The following is a 17,673-nucleotide window of genomic DNA, read 5'->3' as shown; positions in this document are numbered from 1 at the left end:
CTACACACTGCAGGAATGTGATCTGACAAAGAACCCAACTTCCTGTTAACCTTCTGAGAATCTTGCAGTGATAAGCGAAGGTATTATCAAAATATGCCGTAATTTTATTAGCAGTATATAGAACATCCTTCACAAAATCTTAATACTGAATTTTTTCATTTCCCCAAAAAATGACAATCACTATCTCCATTTTTCCTATGGTTAAGAAGCAATATTAAGAAAATTGTCTTTAATCAAGAGTACATTAAGGTTAACGCCCCTGTTCTCTAAACACTCTCCACATCTCAAAAGACTAGAATGAAAAGGTGGAGCTTGTCCTTTGGATTCTGAACCACAAGCCACTCACCTGCAGACTGGGCTGCGTGTGGGTGGGCAGGAAGGGCTGTCCCGGGCCTGGCAGGAAGGGCTGGCGAGGAGGGATGAAGGGCCTCGTAGCTGCAGACCCCGGCTGGCTGAAGTGCAGGAGCCCCACAGGCCCTGGCGGCTGGAGGGCTGGCCTCACGGGCCTCTCTCTGGGGAACACAGGCTGCTGCCCCTGCTGACTGAACGCTGGGCCGGGCTGGGTGAACGGCAACGGGCTGGGCGTGGGCACAGGGTGACCACTGCTGAGGAGCGTGGGAGGAGGTGGCGGTGGCGGGGGACTTCGCTGCTCCAGGAAGAGATGGCTTGGGAACCTCGGCTCACCTGAAACTGAGGGGAGTTGCAACATTACTTACCTCTAGTTAGAACACTCCGTAGCAATCAGCTTTATGTACTGTCCTACTAAGGACAAAAGTTACAAGTGGTGGCTGGGGGTGAGTATCTGAAAAGAACTCTAGGTTTTGCCTGTTTCTAGATCGCTTCCTTCGTTATTTTCTATAGATGATGGCCCCCTTCCTGTGAGGTCTTCACATTTCAGATGCCACTAGTGGCCAACCACAGCATCTGAAATGACAGGCAGGCTATGGCACAGAAACCGGACACTCTTCACAGAAGCTCCGGCTGGGGGCTGAGCGCGGATGAAGCATAAACGTGGCCAGGCACAGGGCCCCACACAGCTCTCTTCCCGTCCTCCGCACCCCCTTTTACCTCCCAAGAAGAAAGGGTCTCGCTCCTGGGGCGGGGGCGGGGCCCTCCACTGGTCCTGAAGAGGAAGCCGAGGGGGCTGGCTGAAGCTGTTGGGGACGGGGCCAGGCGTGTGCTGCGGGAACTCTGGAGGGCCCTAAAGAACAGCAGGAAAACAGGATGGAAGGCGGGAAAATAAGCGGCAATGTTCAGAAAGGTGTATCTGTTTTAAGTTTTCCTCTGAAAACATCAAGTAACTGATCTCCTGCAGCCCCACCCCCATCTATATACAACCTCATGTTACAAAACAGGTGTATTTTGTATATCTCTCCCATAATTAAACAGTCAGCCATCAAAATGCAACACCTAAAAATTAATTCAATGTTTGCACAGTACTACAGAACCAGCAGAATATTTTAAGCTTACTGAAATCCACGCAATTATTGACCTTCTTGCCCATTAATCTGAAAGACTAAATGTCTACTTCCAGCGTTCCTGACATTTATCTTCTCAAACATGCTATTCTTTGCTACCTTTCTGAAAGGACCATAAGCCACAGCTATGAAGCTGCTTTACTTCAAAAGAAGAAAAAGAAATTGAATGTGTACTGTAACAAAAATCAGCCACGTCTGATGAAATAGGAAAATGTGAAAATGCTGATGAAAATGTTTAAGAAACCACATTACTACAAAAGAAATACCACAGTCAGACTCTACTGGCTAAAAAATTTTGAACTCTTACAGATTACCATTTTTCAAGAACACATTACCAGTAAAAATTTACAAAAGAAAAAAAAAAAAACCTAAAATTACTTACTTCTTTTTCAGGCCAGTATTTTATAATAATTTTCAGCCAGTATTTTACAATAACTTTAAGTGAAATATCATCTATAAAAATTTTAAATCACTATATTATACACCCAGAACTAATATTGTAAATCAACTGTATCTTGATTCTTAAAAAGTCATTTTTCAGTTGGTTTTCCAAGTATTTATGGAGAATTTTTAAAAATACATTTACTTAAAAAAAAAATATATTTACTTAAGAAAGCCCCATTTTTTCCTACTTATTTTTCCAGAAATTCATTAACTATATATCCTATCATTTAATAACACTTCATTAAGAATTTCTCAACTTTAAAAAAAAATCACATTTCCCACAAACTTGAAATTCTAATGATTCTCCTGTCCTTTTATTACTAATACAACTAGCGAGTCTCTCTAACTGTGGCATTTTATTACAATGTTGAAAACACTTTTGCAAACTACATTTGCTTTCCTTCTCTCTTTAAACAGCTGCTCTCTCCACAGTGTTTTAAGGATAATGCAAAATGAACACCAGAATAAACATCACAAACCTGTAAGACCGTTGGCTATATGACATCAACAAAACTATATTTAGACACAAACATGACTTCTTCATAGACAGACACAGAGCTATGTGGTCAGAAAGCCGCAAGGATGGAATTCTTGAAGTCTGTGTCTATGTGGGTGAAACCGAGGACACTCTCACCTCAGAATGTTTGGCATCTGACGTAAGGGAACATCACCTCTCATTCTAGATAAAGGCACCAATTAAGATACAACTGAAGCATTAAATACTGGGAACTGACAAATGTCGGATTTATAACTGAGAATACATGACCGTATACTCTCAGACTAAATCATCACATTTTTGTACCCCTAATAAATGTACATATTTTTATCACAATGTTAATTTGAAACTTCGAATATGATGCTGTGATATGGATGCTCTTCCATATTTACTCTTCTGCACTAACCCAATACAATGCTGGAAAAGCCTATTTCTACCAGCAGCAGCTATCCTACATGGACACCGACTGGTCAAACCACACTAGGAATCCCCACGGACTCGCCTTCTGCCTTCCACTGCCACTCTTCCCCCCGTTTTAAAACGACTCGTATTTTTGTGTGCAGTCAATGAATATGTAGTGTGCATTTACATGGGTATTTTGTCAAGTAACTTAGAAAGAACAATTATTAATAAAGTATTTATGAAATACAGCACTAGTATCCTGTCTGTAGTTTTACAGACCTTCTTCCTCACATGTAAATGTATTTCAAAACTTTCTGGATGATAACATATTAGCAATCAAGGTCCAATCATTTTTTTTTAATGCTTAAATCATTTTTCTTGGAGTGGCCCAGATAATAAAATTTAAAATTGTCTGCCCTCTGTTTTACGACAAGATTTGACTGGTCATGCTGCCTCCCATCTGTGCAATGTGATACACAAATTAGCAACGCTCACCTAAGTAAAACCGGGGTCCAGCTGCACAGCCTGCTCCTCAGCCTACTATGGAGTATACTTGCCTGTCCCTCCTCCGGAAGAGGAGCACCAAGACAGTTTCAAAGAGACCAACACAGAAGGGACAGGTAAGAGACATTAACTACATACACCACAGCCTCAAACAAGGCACTGGGTGTAAAAGGTAAAAGAAACCACTAAATTTAAAGCCTTATAAAAATAAAACACATGAACTTTTCATGAGGTTTTAGCTTACAAATAGTAAAACATTAACACATACCTGAAGACAAGTAAAAAAACCTTTTCAACCTTTACAGCATCCTAAGAAATGTTAGCTCCCTTCAGATAACTGCACGGGGATCACGTGTAAGCCAGTGTGTATGGCCTGCGTCAGGCCACCAGGGCAGGGTCTGCCTGGGTGCAGGCTTGGCGGGGCAGACAGCACCCCGAGAGGCCTCAGGAAAGCCCCGTGGTTGTGGAAGTGCCCGTCGATGGCAGGAGGACGGCTGTGCCAGGAAAGGCCCTCACTCTGGCCGGCCCACCCGTGTGCTGAGAAGTGGGCGTGAGACGCCTGGGCTGGACCTGGGGGGGCTTACCGGCACTGTCACCGGGACCTGGGGTCGATGCCCTGCCTCCCTGGCTAGTCTGACAGCCCCAAGGGCACGTGGTGGGAGACCCGGGGACGAGTCAGGCCCAGCCGGAGTCGGCACCGAGGCTCGCGTCTGGGCACCGTCACAAGAGGGAGAGAGAACCCTCCCTCCTTCCCAGGACTCAGTCTCCACGCGAGAGCCCCTGCTTCCAGTGCACTCCCGCGGGGCAGCAGCAGTGGCCGCAGCCATCGGCACGGGAGTCAAGTCACTCTGTGAAGCTGGCGCGAGCACCTGTGTCGCAGGCAGGACGGGCGGAGACCAGACGTGATGGCCACAGCCTCCACCGCCCCAGCTCCCACTCCCCGACTCACGGTGAGGGCAGAGGGACGTGCCCCGCTTCACAGCCAAGGGAATCCAATCACGTGACACTATTATATATTTTATTTTTTAATCACAGATTTTAGTACCCAAGAAAAACAAGTGAAAATACAGTAGGGGAAGTTTCAGTGCATATAAGTCATCAAAATGACTAAATCTGGGGATTCTAAAAATGACACTTTCCCGACTCAGATGTGAAAATCACAGTTTATAACTATTATGCAAAACATGAATTCTGGAAACCATCGCATTTTGTACAAATGTCCACATCCTGACTTCTTCAGGATGTTCACTCTGTGCTTCTGTTTCAACCAAAATGTGAGCCCTCTCATAAGCCCCTGGTTCAGAAACTTCCTTTCCCTGTCCCTCCTTCACTCTCCTGCCAGTGGCCTGTCCTGGGAGACACTGTGTGCGCCCGGGCCAAGGTTGGCCCCCAAGCCCGCATCCCCACAGAACCCAGCACTGCTGGGTGGAGCTCTACACACGCCACGTCAGACCCCTGCCAAGCTTCCCCTTCCTCTTGACGGGCCCAGCAGCGTCCCTTGAGGCTCCCTGGCTGCCTGTGACCCTCTCCCATGCTCCTGCCCCTCGAGCTTCCTCCCCAGGTGCACCTCCATCCACAGAGAACTTTCTGCCATGAATCATGTGCTCAAGGCTAATGTTAGCAGTACTCTAGAAATTTTCATTCACATTCTGATACTGCATTTGGCCAGCTTTCACGTAAAAAACACGAACAAGATGCTGAATTACAACAGCAGTTGGAACTATTACACTACTGATTTGCTAACAAGCTTTCAATCTGAACTACGGTTAGCACACTTCAGGACTCACAGCTCATTAGCTGTATCAGTCACTGCTATGCTAGCGAGTTGACAAAAGAGGACAGACATAGAGAAACGGTATCAGAAAGAAGGATGGGAAGAGTAAAAGCGTTTTCTGAGAAAGAGAGAAAGTCCTGTATGGCTATTTCCACTCAGCCCTCAGTGCTGATCCGGATGAACCACGGGAAGGCAGCGGCGCTCACCGGAACGTTTACTGACTTAAAGACTCTCACCGGTCCCCCAAGAAGTAAGACAAAGCTTAACTTCCACTGTTCAGAAGCAATGCTCTCAGAGTCCCTCGTCCAGGGCCTCCTGCACCCCGCCCAGCCCAGCCCACTTCCGCTTCAGTCCTGAGTGGCCACTGAAGGACACACGAGGTCTGCAGTGTTACTGGCTGTACCGTCAACACCTGGAAGGCGGAACTCAGCCCCAGGTGCCAAAGAATCCTCCAGAGCTGCCGCCTCCGCTCAGCTCCCCAGAAGCCAGCAGTCGCGGATTCTGTCTTGCTTCCCTGATTCTGCTCACAGTTCAGAGAAGCTTGAAGCACTTCCTAACCTTTCTGTCCTGCCTACAAACACAGCTTTCTTCATTACTTAACATGTGAAGTCACAGTACTTCACAGCATTTCTCCTATCAGGCTCACATCATGCTGGGAAAACACTCAGGCTTCCTCTGCCATCTGTGGTTATTTATAAACTCTGCCTTTTGTTTATAAATGCACCTTAGAGCCACAAGTCTCACCCCCGCAGATGAAGCTCTGAATGGCACTGGTCATGTGGCTGCTGCAATGGGGCTCTTTACAACCTTCTCTCTCCTTCTGTCACACAAGTGATTTCAAGTCCGCCCAAACCCAGGTTCTCTCATGACAAATTAGGCAAAGTATCCCTGGAGAAACACACTGGCTTTCCCCACTGTGTTAGTAGGAAGCTTGCTACTTTTTGACTTTCACTTTGCAGAGGAGGAGATCAGGGCACACATCCTCTCCTTAACCCCTTCAGCCTTTCCTAAAAGGAAGCAGTCACAGAGTTACAAGAATGAGCTCGAAGGAGACTGATGGAGCTAGTTTTCAGGAAAAATTTCAAGCTGCCTGAGGGTCTCTAAGCACTTTCAGATTTCCTGGGAGATTATTTTGAATATTTCTAACTTCTAAGGACAATTTTCAGAGAAGGCAATGGCACCCCACTCCAGTACTCTTGCCTGGAAAATCCCATGGACGGAGGAGCCTGGTAGGCTGTAGTCCATGGGGTTGCTAAGAGTTGGACTCGACTGGGTGACTTCACTTTCACTTTTCAGTTTCACGCATTGGAGAAGGAAATGGCAACCCACTCCAGTGTTCTTGCCTGGAGAATCCCAGGGACGGGGGAGCCTGGTGGGCTGCCGTCTATGGGGTCGCACAGAGTCGGACACGACTGAAGCGACTTAGCAGCAGCAAGGACAATTTTTGATATTAAACTGAACATACACGGGATCATGAATCTTGCCCCCCTTGGAATCTTCAGACTGTGATTTTCAACTCCCCCCCCAAACCTTCTCTTTTACTGATCAGCCCTGTGCTAACAGCACGTACACATGCATTCAGCTGTCCTTTAGCAATACACAGCAAAGCCGCAGAATTCTTTCTGCATCAGTAATATTACCTGGAACTGGAACTTCCAAACGATCCTCCAGCCTAAAGCATCAGTGACTGAGAAAGTGGACTCCAGGGCTGGACTGACAGTCTCAGCCCGTGTCTCCCAGCCCTCCCATTACAATCACACTCACAGCCCAGCACACACCATCAAATCGCTCTGGGCCTCGGTTTCCTGCTCCATAGGACAGGGGAGACGGGTAGGACCCACCTCACAGGGGAAGACGAAGCACACGCAAGCACTGAGGAGCACCCAGCAAGCAGCAGCGGCTCATCATGCCTGTCACTGTCACCCTCCATGGCGCTCCTACAGACGGCACTCCCCACACACACACACGTTACAGCTGTATTAGCTTAGTATTCACATAATTAATGATTATATTGGGCTTGTGCTTAGTTGCTCAGTCACGTCAGACTCTCTGTGACCCCAGGGACTGTAGCCCACCTGGTCCTCTGTCTATGGGATTTCCACTTCCTACTCCAGGGACCCAGGGATCGAACCTCCGTTTCCTGCACTGACACTCAGGCTCTTCCCAGGTGCTGACGCCCGAGGGACGAGCGTCCCAGGCCCACACCCATCGAGGACACCACAGCACACCCAGTGCCCGGTGCCGGGAAGCACAGTCGGGGCGGCCGGGAGCCTCAGGGAGGAGAGGGAGGGAGGCAGGCCGTGCTGGCCGAGGAGCCGGCGACCGGCCCCCGGTTCCTGACCCTGGTAGGTTCGGAGCACAGACAGGGCAGTCAGAACAGAGAGCAGCCAAGACCGACAGCCCCTGCCCCCCAACCTAACTTCAGAAGAGCAACATGCTGTAACCTGCACGTAATGATGTCATACGGTTAGAGAGAAGGTAACACGAACCTGGAGACTCGCGTCCGCACCCTGCAACCATGTCCCTACGGTTAGAGAAGAGGGACCTTCCCTGCAGAACAGACGGAAGTGGGAGGTGGGTGGGTACTCTCCAACACGGCTGTGAAGGAGCACAGCCCAGGCCAGTGTCCTCCTCCTCCTGGCTGCAGAGCCTACTGGAGAACCATGCCTCTGGAAAACACATGACGATCCTAAAGCCACATGGCCCCGCGACCACCTTCTGGCAGACGCGCTCGAGCACAGGTGATGGGGGCCGGCTACAGGCCCACTCAGTCCAAGACAACTTCCAACGGATAGCCCTCCCTCTCTCCCCACCTGCCAGGGCTGGAGAGAGACCTGGGGGCCAGAGGAAGATGCCCAGAGCGGGACCTGAGTGAGAAATAAGCTTCCTAAGGTGAGCCACCGAGGGCTCAGGGCTGTGGAGTCAGTCCACTCCACTGACGCTCCCATGCTGGGCACTCCGGGGCCGTCGCCATGCCACCTTCACTGGCCAGGGCCAGACATCCCAGCAACGCACGTGCCACCCTGGCAGACGGTGGCGGATTCACCGAGGACTCCCTGCCATAGCCACACATTCTACCCAGGAAGGACAACTCAGGTGGGACTCACACTGCGGAGCCCCGCCCCCGCCCCCGGAGGTCAGGCCAGGGCGGGGGCCTCTGACCGGAAACTCGATGCCAGCCCGGCTCCACCACTCCTGTGCTGCACCCCCGGTGCCCTTCCTAGCCATGCACCCCGACCCTCCAGGCTCTGCTGCCCACACTACAGAGAGCTCCGCTTGGGCAGCTCCTGCTCGTGACACTCTTCTGAGCACTCACCCGCCCTGCACAAAGCACGAGGCGGGAACGCACCGGAGCCAGGCCTCACCCCAAGGACAGACAGGGACGCCCAGCCACAACGCTGCTGACTGCGGGCTGTGAACAGCAAGGGCAGGGGCTTCCGTTCGTACCCCCTTTTCCGTCTCAGTGTCTGACTCGAGGGAGAGCGTGTGCATGCTTTAGAGTCAAGAAAAACAGTAAATTCTAAAGGCAAAAGTCAGACGGCCGTGGAGATTCCACAGCTGGCCTGAACGGGCAAAACAAATTAGGGGTGCTTATCTGATCAACCTGAGACACTGATAAAAGGAGGGAAGGCCACAGATGCGATCTACAGCTTAGAAAGAAACAGCTGACTCAAGCTGAGTAAACAAGGAAATCTCTGCCTTTGGAAGAGGCTCAACAGAGTAACAATGGAGACAGGGGTTTTGTGGGCTTAACCTTGAAACTAAGGGACACTGGCAAGGTGCGGGAGCCTAGGACAGCCAGGTGGGGGCAGCGGGTGCCAGGGAAGGTCGTGGCAGGTCACACACGGGCCCCAAAGGAGAGGAAAGCCACCCTGAGGAGGACAAACGAGGGAGGCCAAAACCGGGACAGAGCCAGCTTAACGATAAACGAATCCTGTCCAACTGGGAAGAAGCCCATTTCCAGGACGACAAACACCTGCAGGAGAGCCAGGTGGAAGCAGAATTGGGAAGAGGGCAGGTAAAACAACAGATGGTTCAGACAGACAGACAGACAGTGGCTGATACTCAACATACACAGTGACAAGGGCTCCCTCTCTGGCGATATCAGCCAGTGCTGGACGCGAGGGAGACCATCTAGGAAGACGCACAGGCCCCTAACTGCCTCCATTCGCCTCGATGGGCGACAGAACTGGAGTGTGGATATCTAAACAGAAAAATTTTCAGCTCAAAGGTCCCCAAAGCTGCCGACTGTTACCAGTAAGTACTGGCTGTATAAAATACTTTAACAGATAGGTATCGTTAAGCTCACAACACCATTTTTCCCTCACCATTTTCTGTTCTGTTTTGAATACACATGTCACTTTCTTTTTCTCTATTTATACAACTTAACCTCGGACCACGTATTTTGTCCGTGTGGAAAAGCCTGCGCGTTGCTTCCCTAGTATAAACTCTCACCTCTCGCTCAGTAATGGAAGGACAACAGGGTGCCCAGCTGCAAGATCAGCAGGCCCGCCTTGAGACAAGACGAGCTGGCTGCTGGGTGGGGTGGCCTCAGTGGGCACACGCCTTTGCCTCCTGCTCCTTCTCCTCTTTCAGCCCGAAACGTGGGAAAAAATGACAACACAGAACCGACAACAACAGAGGAAACAATACAGAACTGCTACACCAACCCGGAAGAACTTTCTCTTTTATGCAAAAAATATGACAGCAGGTTTCTAAGTCACTGTTACCCGAGCTGTCCGTTACATGCAGCCTCATTCGCATCCTGGCTGATAACCCTAGTAGCAACTGTGTTTTTCATACACAGCAGAACCAATCGCTTTTCCCCTAAGGGATGAAGAAGCTCAGGTTTACAGGGTTAAACTGAATTAGCCAAAGTCACACTGTCAATGGCAGAAAGCGAAGAGGAACGAAAGAACATTCTGATGAAGGTGAAGAGGAGAGTGAAAAAGCTGGTTTAAAACTCAGCATTCAAAAAATGAAGACCATGGTCATGGCATCCAGTCCCATCACTTCATGGCAAACAGATGGGGAAACAATGGAAGCAGTGATAGACTTCATTCTCTTGGGCTCCAAAATCACTGGACAGTGACGGCAGCCACAAAAGTAAAAAGACGCTTACTTCTTGGAAGAAAAGCTATGACCAACCTAGACAGCATATTAAAAAGCAGAGACATTACTTTGCCAACAAAGGTCTGCACAGTTAAAGCTATGGTTTTTCCAGTGGTCCTGTACGGATGTGAGAGTTGGACTATCTGCTGAGTGCTGAAGAACTGATGCCTTTGAACTGTGGTGCTGGAGTAGACTCTTGAGAGTCCCCTGGACAGCACGGAGATTAAACTAGTCAATCTCTAAAGGAAATCAACTCTGAATATTCGCTGGAAGGACTAATACTGAAGCTGAAGCTCCAATACTTTGGCCACCTGATGCCAAGAGCCGGCTCACTAGAAAAGACCCTGATGCTGGCAAAGACTGAGGGCAAGAGAAAGGGACGACAGGATGAGATGATTGGATGGCATCACCAACTCGACGGACATGAGTTTGACCAAGCTCCAGGAGACGGTGAAGGACAGGGAAGCCTGGCTTGCTGCAGTCCACGGGCTCACAAAGAGTCAGACACAACTGAGCAAGTGAATACCACCACCAGTGGCAATAAATAGGGCATGAACTCACACTGTCAGACTCCTGGCTTAAAAGTGCTTTCTCCTCTCACCCACTGCTTCTCCCGGACCGATCTGTCCTCAGGTACCAAGGTTCCCAAGTCGGGCGCTCTCTTGATGTGAACAGTCATTCAATGATGTCTATCATTTCACAAGTAAAAGGGTAATAAATTACCTCTAGCCATTTTAATAGACTATCAGGGAGCTGGAACCTCGCTCAACAGAGTTTCTAGCACTGCTGCCATTCGGCCTTGATCTTTTCACGTAACTGCTCTGCTTTGCTTTCCTTTAATCCCTTTAAAAGTCCAAGGTAAGAAATTATCATCCTCCTCATATAATTCTTATACAAATTGTACTTCCTTTTTGCATCTCTTGTTAATTATATGATGTTATCTATGTTAATCCTATTCAGGAAGAACTGATAACTTTGGTTACAAAAAAAAAAAGATGAAAACTTTGCATAAATTGCTTAGCACAAAGTTAATCGTATAATGCAAAGAATAAAGAGGTTCTAATAGCTATTATGTGACTTATCAGCTTCCCTGAAAGGGTCAGTTGGTATATTTTAGTAAGACTAATTGAATACCTTAACCAATGTCATTGAAACTTCGTGAATCTTTCAATAAATTACAGCCTGCTGCTTCAACGTGTTTTCATTTATTAATCTCACTTAAAATGCAAAGAACTATATAAGAAACCAAAAGACACTAAATAATGCCTCTCAGTTAATTCTGATTAAATGGGTTAAATGCAAGGAATAAAGACCACTTGGTGACCCCCAACACAATTAAAATTAGAGCCCACTGTCACAATGTTAATCCTCTTATTTCAGTGTTTCCCATAGATTTCTTTTTTCTTTCAGGTTATGCCTTGTTTAAATGTCTACATTCATTTTCCTAGAAGGTACTCGCTTATTTGCAGATGCATTCTAAACATTCCGAAGCACCATATTCCTAGCAGCCAGCCCTAGGTTTCCTACTGGGGTGGGAGCCAGAACTTATATGCGCCATGGTAACATTATTGGTTCAAGGAGGAGCAGGCACCGCAAGTTGTAACACTTCAGTACAAAATACTGCTTCTGAGGAACCTACTAAAGACTATTTGCTACTTTTTTTCATAAAATGAAAAGCTCTTTATCCCTGCCTCTCACCCCTCCTTTACCCTTTCTTAACAAGCTCACCCAATGACAGGCCCTACCATACACAGGACTCTCTCCACTGCAGCACTCCTGACAAGCACAATCTTATATGTTATGGTTATGAGTCAACTTACCAGATGCAATTATCTCTCTCCAGTTTACTGAGGTGTGTTTTAATATTTTCAGAAAAAAGGAGAAGGTTCAGCACGATCAAGAGACTCAGACTGACCTGGTTCCAATCCTACCTCCTGCACCAGTTATGTGAACTTGAACCTTTTACCCTTTCCAAGACTCAGTTTCTCTATCTGTAAAGTGGAGAAAATGATACCCTCTTAAGGTTGTGGAATGCAAGCTTTGCACAAAATCTGGAATACTGTAATTACTCAATGATACTCTTCATTTTCCACTGACCAATCAGTCACTAGTACGTGCTCCAGGAAAGACGGTATTTCCTCACTGAATCAAGGACTGAGCACAGCAGCAGGACCAGCTCCATGGACTGAAAGCATGCAGCCTGTTTCAAAACTCTCATCTGAACGTATCTGCCATGTGGCTCACAACCCGCCCTCCTAACTACCCACTCTGACCACAGAGAATTCTGGCCAAACAGCAACTGGGGAGACTAACGGGGGCACACTGCACAAGGAGTACTGCTGGTCCGTGCGGGAGGACAGCCCCTGGCTGCTGTGACGAGGGGTACACGTGTCTCCAACGCACTGCGCTGCGTGCAGGAAGCAGGACCCACAACGAAGCCCGGCACGCGATTCCCTTCACCCACATTTTCAGGAGCAGAAGCCAGATGAGGGTCTGCCAGGGGCTGGGCTGGGAGAGGGCTGCCTACAAGAGGCGGCACACAATGTCGTCTGGGGAGACAGAACTCCTGTCTACAGCAGTGGTGACGCTCCTATGTGTAGCTGTGAAAAATCAGACTGTGCATCAAAAGGACTAAATTTCACAAGTTAAAAAAAAAACAAAACAAAACCTCCAGTCTTTTGTAAGAAGCGCTTTCAGGGACTTTAAAATAAGGTCACTTTCGAAATTTATCTGAAAAGAACTATGGCTCTTCAAGGACTCCAGGAAAAATAACATTAATTTAAAAAATGGTATGTTTTGCAGGAGAAATCAGTAAAAATAGGACAGAGATTTTCTTTGCACAGAAGTCATTCTAAGACTTTGAAAATTTGTGCTATTGTATTTCATTGGCTGAATTATTCAATTACAGATGGGCAAGTCACACTCAAAGTTTAAGTCCACTCCACAATGGAGCTATCTATCTCGGGATTTATGAAAGGTATTCAACTCAATTTGACGTTCTTACTTAGCCCAAAATTAAATAAAACAGTATATCACACTTTAACAGTGCAGTTTTTACACTGAGACTTAATGGCTTGACTTGATCTCTTGAGTATTCCTGTGGGATCCCAGGTTTGTTAAGAATCCACCTGCCAATGCAGGAGGTGCAAGAGATCCTCTGGAGAAGGAAATGGCAACCCACTGCGGTATTCCTGCCTGGGAAATCCCATGGACAGAGGAGCCTGGTGGGCTACAGTCCATGGGATCACAAGGAGTTCAGACTGAGCACACCTGCGTACTCCCTGCCTTCGCGCTACGGGTGTGGACTCCCACCACCGTCTCTCCACTCAGCACACACAATGCACGCTGACAGGGCACGCAGTCAAGTCCACGGGGCGCTCAGCTTTATAGCCACCATATTTAATAGCTGTTACCACAGTGCTAAGCTGCTCCTGTTACTGCTGCAGATGGGAATTCACTGATATGATTAAATTTGATGGTATGATAATGTATGGTAATCATGATTAATCAGAAACCCAATAGCAAATGGAGGATGTTGGGTATTATGTCACCTGCATTTTAAAATGCATTCTCGTGCTGCAAGCCTGACAATGTCTGACAGCGGGAAGAGTCTCCTCCCACAGCTGCCTGCTACTACTCACAGATCTGATCAGAGAAAATGCCCATCATGACTTCCCCATCTTAAGTGCTAATAATTACAGAGCATTGAAGGCAAGTTGTAAAAACAGTGAGGGTTCAAAAGAAAGACTTCTTTTTCCTAGATGGAATAAAGTCTGGATTCACATCTGCAAGGGCTGTAATCAGAAAGAAATGTAATTTGATGCAGCAGTCTCATCAAACATGATTTGCATGAAACGCCATATAAAACACATCCAGAAGTGTCAATCACCACCACCTGATACCAGGCCCCCTGCTCCATGGAAGCACAGCGCAGTCAGACCCACCTGAGAGGCGCTGGAATCACACGGGAGACACAAATCTCAGCCCCAGGTATCGGGGTCTACCTCACAAAGGCATCACTAAGAAGACTAATTCAAGCTCGGCATGCTAGTCCTTTCTGAACTTAACTTAGTTTTAATTTAAACAAAGATCACTAGGAAATTATTCAGCAGCCAAATTACTGAGTATTTAACTAGCTACCCTGAAATACCAGCCTTGGCAGAAACACCAATGCAAAATGAATGAATAGGTTTTAAAATACCCTAAGTCAAGAATCTTCACAATGGGAGTTAAAATTTATCCATACGCTTTATCTGACACTGAAAACAAATTACATTAGCAAAATCTCAAAGCAACACTTCTGAAAATATCATTAATCAACACTCCAGTGTTACTTTAAGTGGACAAACTTTTAAAAACAACAAATCTGAGGACAAATACATAAATGAATAACCATACTTACAGATAAGGAAAGGACTTAAAACTTTAATGACAAAAACATCAGAGACAGCCTCTGTGGAAAGAGAAACCTATGAAACTAACGTGTAAAACACAGATGTTGGAACTCAGAACAGAATTCTAACAGACACAGAAACACAAGCCTACTTGCAGAAAGGTGAACAGTCTCCCCAGCCCCACTCCCCTGCAAAAACAAAACAAAAGAGAAAACCACACTGTCCTGCAAAATCCCACTCAAAGGTCCTGGCAGGAACGGAAACACTTCAGGAGCAGACTGGGGCACGGTAGGTGGCTAGATGCCAGGACTGGACAGGACAGAAGGAGCTGAAAGGGAGGAGGGACCGACAGGCACTCTGAATTCCTGAGCACACGCTCTCTTCCTGTGTCTGTCCGCGATTGTAAGCAGTCACTACTTCCAAGGCACATTTTACATTCAGCAGATTAATATTCTGATATGAAAGTAAGCATGAAAAGGATTCATTCTCTGATATGTGTGCTATCAACTGAGACATATTATAGTTTAAAAAAAGATTCACAATTCTGACCTGAAAAAATAAAATAGTCCTGGGAATAAAAGCTTAAGTGAGAAGAAAGCACTAATGGCTATATCTGTAACTAAAATTAAATACGTGAATCTAATTTTTAGACAGAAACCTAAATGACAAAGCACTTCACTAAATCCCATGCACGAAGGAATGAAGGAAAAACACCGTCTGGACAGAGGCTGACTTGACACAAGGCGCGCTGGCTCGCTGCTGAGAGCTTCAGCGGGAGTTTCCAAAACGGTCAAAAGGAAGGCATCCCTTTCTTAGGATATTACTTTGACATTCAAATCTTTGTTTTTAGAAAATGTTTATTCAATTCTGTAAATAAAATTCATTAATAGGAAATTAAAATATTAGTGTTGCTACACTAAGCATAGCTTGTGTGTGCTCACTCACTCAGGCATGTCTGACTCCTTGACCTCACGGGCTGTAGCCCGCCAGGCCCCTAGAGTTCTCTCTAATTGTTTAATTCTAAGACTGCAGGTATTATCACTTAGTACAGTTTCTAGGCACACTAGTGCTAAATTGAGAATTCTCAAGTTTTTACAAAACTGTCCAACAAAATAGACTATTAAGAAAGTAAAATTGAGGACTTCCCTGGTGACCCAGGAGTTAAAACTCCCCCTGCCAATGTAGGGGACACGGGCTCGATCCCCGGTCTGGGAAGACCCCACATGCCGCAGGGAAGCCCATGTGCCACAACGAGTGAGCCCCTGCTCAGAGCCTGAGGCCACACTACTGAGCCTGCATGCCCAGAGCCCGCGCTACCAAACGAGAGGAGCCACTGCAACGAGAAGCCTCCACTCACCGCAACTAGAGAAAGCCTATGCGTATCATCAGAGACACAGCACAGCCCGAAACAAAGTTTTAAGAACAAGAGAAAGTAAAGTTTACTAGTGTTGAGAGAGGAGAAGGAATACCTTCACATTTATACCAACTGTATCCTAATCCTGTTAAAATCTGAAAACCTAGAGCTACTTCCAACTACTGTCTGCCTTTTTTACTCTCTAGTCAACTGATACACCTGAATTCTTGTACAGTTAAATGTGGATTATGGAATTCTACTGTGCAAAAGATATACCCCTTCTCTATACTGTTTCACACAGGTGCCTAATAAACAGCAAGGCAGCACACAGTCACATCCCTGCACACACGCACTGAACAACTATTCATCTGGACTTGTGCACACGAGGTCCGGGGTCAGACTGGTTCCACTGAGCACAGGATGACTGGGACTCTATAGAGACATGAATCTGCTTCTCACACAAGACGAGTAAGCGTACGAAGCTGTCCAGGAGCAGAGCAATGGAAATTCATTAAAGGGGTTTAGGCAGGGGAAAGACAAAGTCAAAATGCACTTTGCTTTGCTTGACACAATCTGTAATTCAAATCTTTATCCTGTGTAGCAAGAAAGCACACTGATTCACACAGACCCTATGATGAAACTGAAGCTAGCCTTCCTAACATATGTTTTATCAATTGGTGTGTGTGTGGTCACTTTACAAAGCAAAATTCAGTTTAACAAATAAAGACTAAACTCCTCTATCGAAAAGAACCAAGAAAGAGCCCGCAGGGTACACTGCCATCAGTAGGAAATCCCCAAGGGGCTTTCTCAAGCCCCAACAGTATTCTCTCTTCAGGAGGAAACTAGGCTTCGTGGGCCTGTGCTCATACGCTTTATGGTTTAAGGACCAGCACTATCCAGAACACTCAGCACATGAGAGACGAAGTGGTCACGAAACCACATCTACATTGACTAAAAAACCAAGCAGAATCGATGAGTAGAAAAGGAAAGAAATAATGTTACTCAAAAAAGATAAACGCACCCCAATGTTCACAGCAGCAGTATTTACAGCCGCCAAGACTGGAAGCAACCTAAATGTGCACCAACAGATGAATGGATAAGGAAGACGTATATACATGTACACACACAATGGAACAGTACTTTGCCATAAAAAAGAACACTTTGCCATCTGCAGCAATGTAGGCGGATGTGGAGGATATTAAGCTAAGTGAAATAAATCAGACAGAGAAAGACAAATACTGTGCGAAATCACATATATGTGGAATCTAAAAAATACAACTAGTGAATGTAACAGAAAAGCAGCAGACTCACAAATATGGAGAATAAGCCAGTGCTTACAAGGCAGAGGGTGGCAGGGATGGAATAAGGGTGGGAGAGTGGGGGATACAAACCGCTGGGTGTAACATAGGTTCAGGGATATATTGGACAACAAGGGGAATATATCCAAAACTTGGAAATAACTGTAAAAGAAAAATAACTTTTAAAATTATGCATTAAGATGTTTTAAAACTAAAAAAAAATCTGGTGTATGTAAAACAACAGGAGCCAGCCTAGAGTTAGCCTCCTTCCCAGTAATAATTTGAAGCACTTCAGAAAAAACCCTCTGTTGTAACTTAATCTGCCTGCCAGTGCAGGAGATGCAGGTTCAATCCCTGAATTGGGACGATCCCCTGGAGAAGGGGACTGCTACTCATTCAAGTTTTCTGGCCTGGAGA

At 46.6% G+C, this 17,673-nt stretch overlaps 1 protein-coding gene across 10 annotated transcripts in view; it reads right to left on the bottom strand.

Annotated features, from left to right (window-relative positions):
- The window catches only part of RBM33 (RNA binding motif protein 33), a 110,773-nt gene that overhangs the window by 35,854 nt on the left and 57,246 nt on the right, over window positions 1-17,673 (bottom strand). For all 10 annotated transcript variants that reach the window (XM_059886006.1, XM_024991295.2, XM_010804693.4 and 7 more), the window contains 2 exons: window positions 1,069-1,201; window positions 347-690 (listed from right to left, as the gene is read on the bottom strand). In XM_059886006.1, coding sequence (XP_059741989.1) covers window positions 347-690; window positions 1,069-1,201 — 477 coding nt within the window. The remainder of the gene's footprint in view (window positions 1-346; window positions 691-1,068; window positions 1,202-17,673) is intronic.

This window comes from Bos taurus, chromosome 4 (genome assembly GCF_002263795.3).
Source record: "Bos taurus isolate L1 Dominette 01449 registration number 42190680 breed Hereford chromosome 4, ARS-UCD2.0, whole genome shotgun sequence".
Taxonomy (NCBI): Eukaryota; Metazoa; Chordata; class Mammalia; order Artiodactyla; family Bovidae; genus Bos; species Bos taurus.
This window is presented reverse-complemented; position numbering and strand designations above follow the sequence as displayed.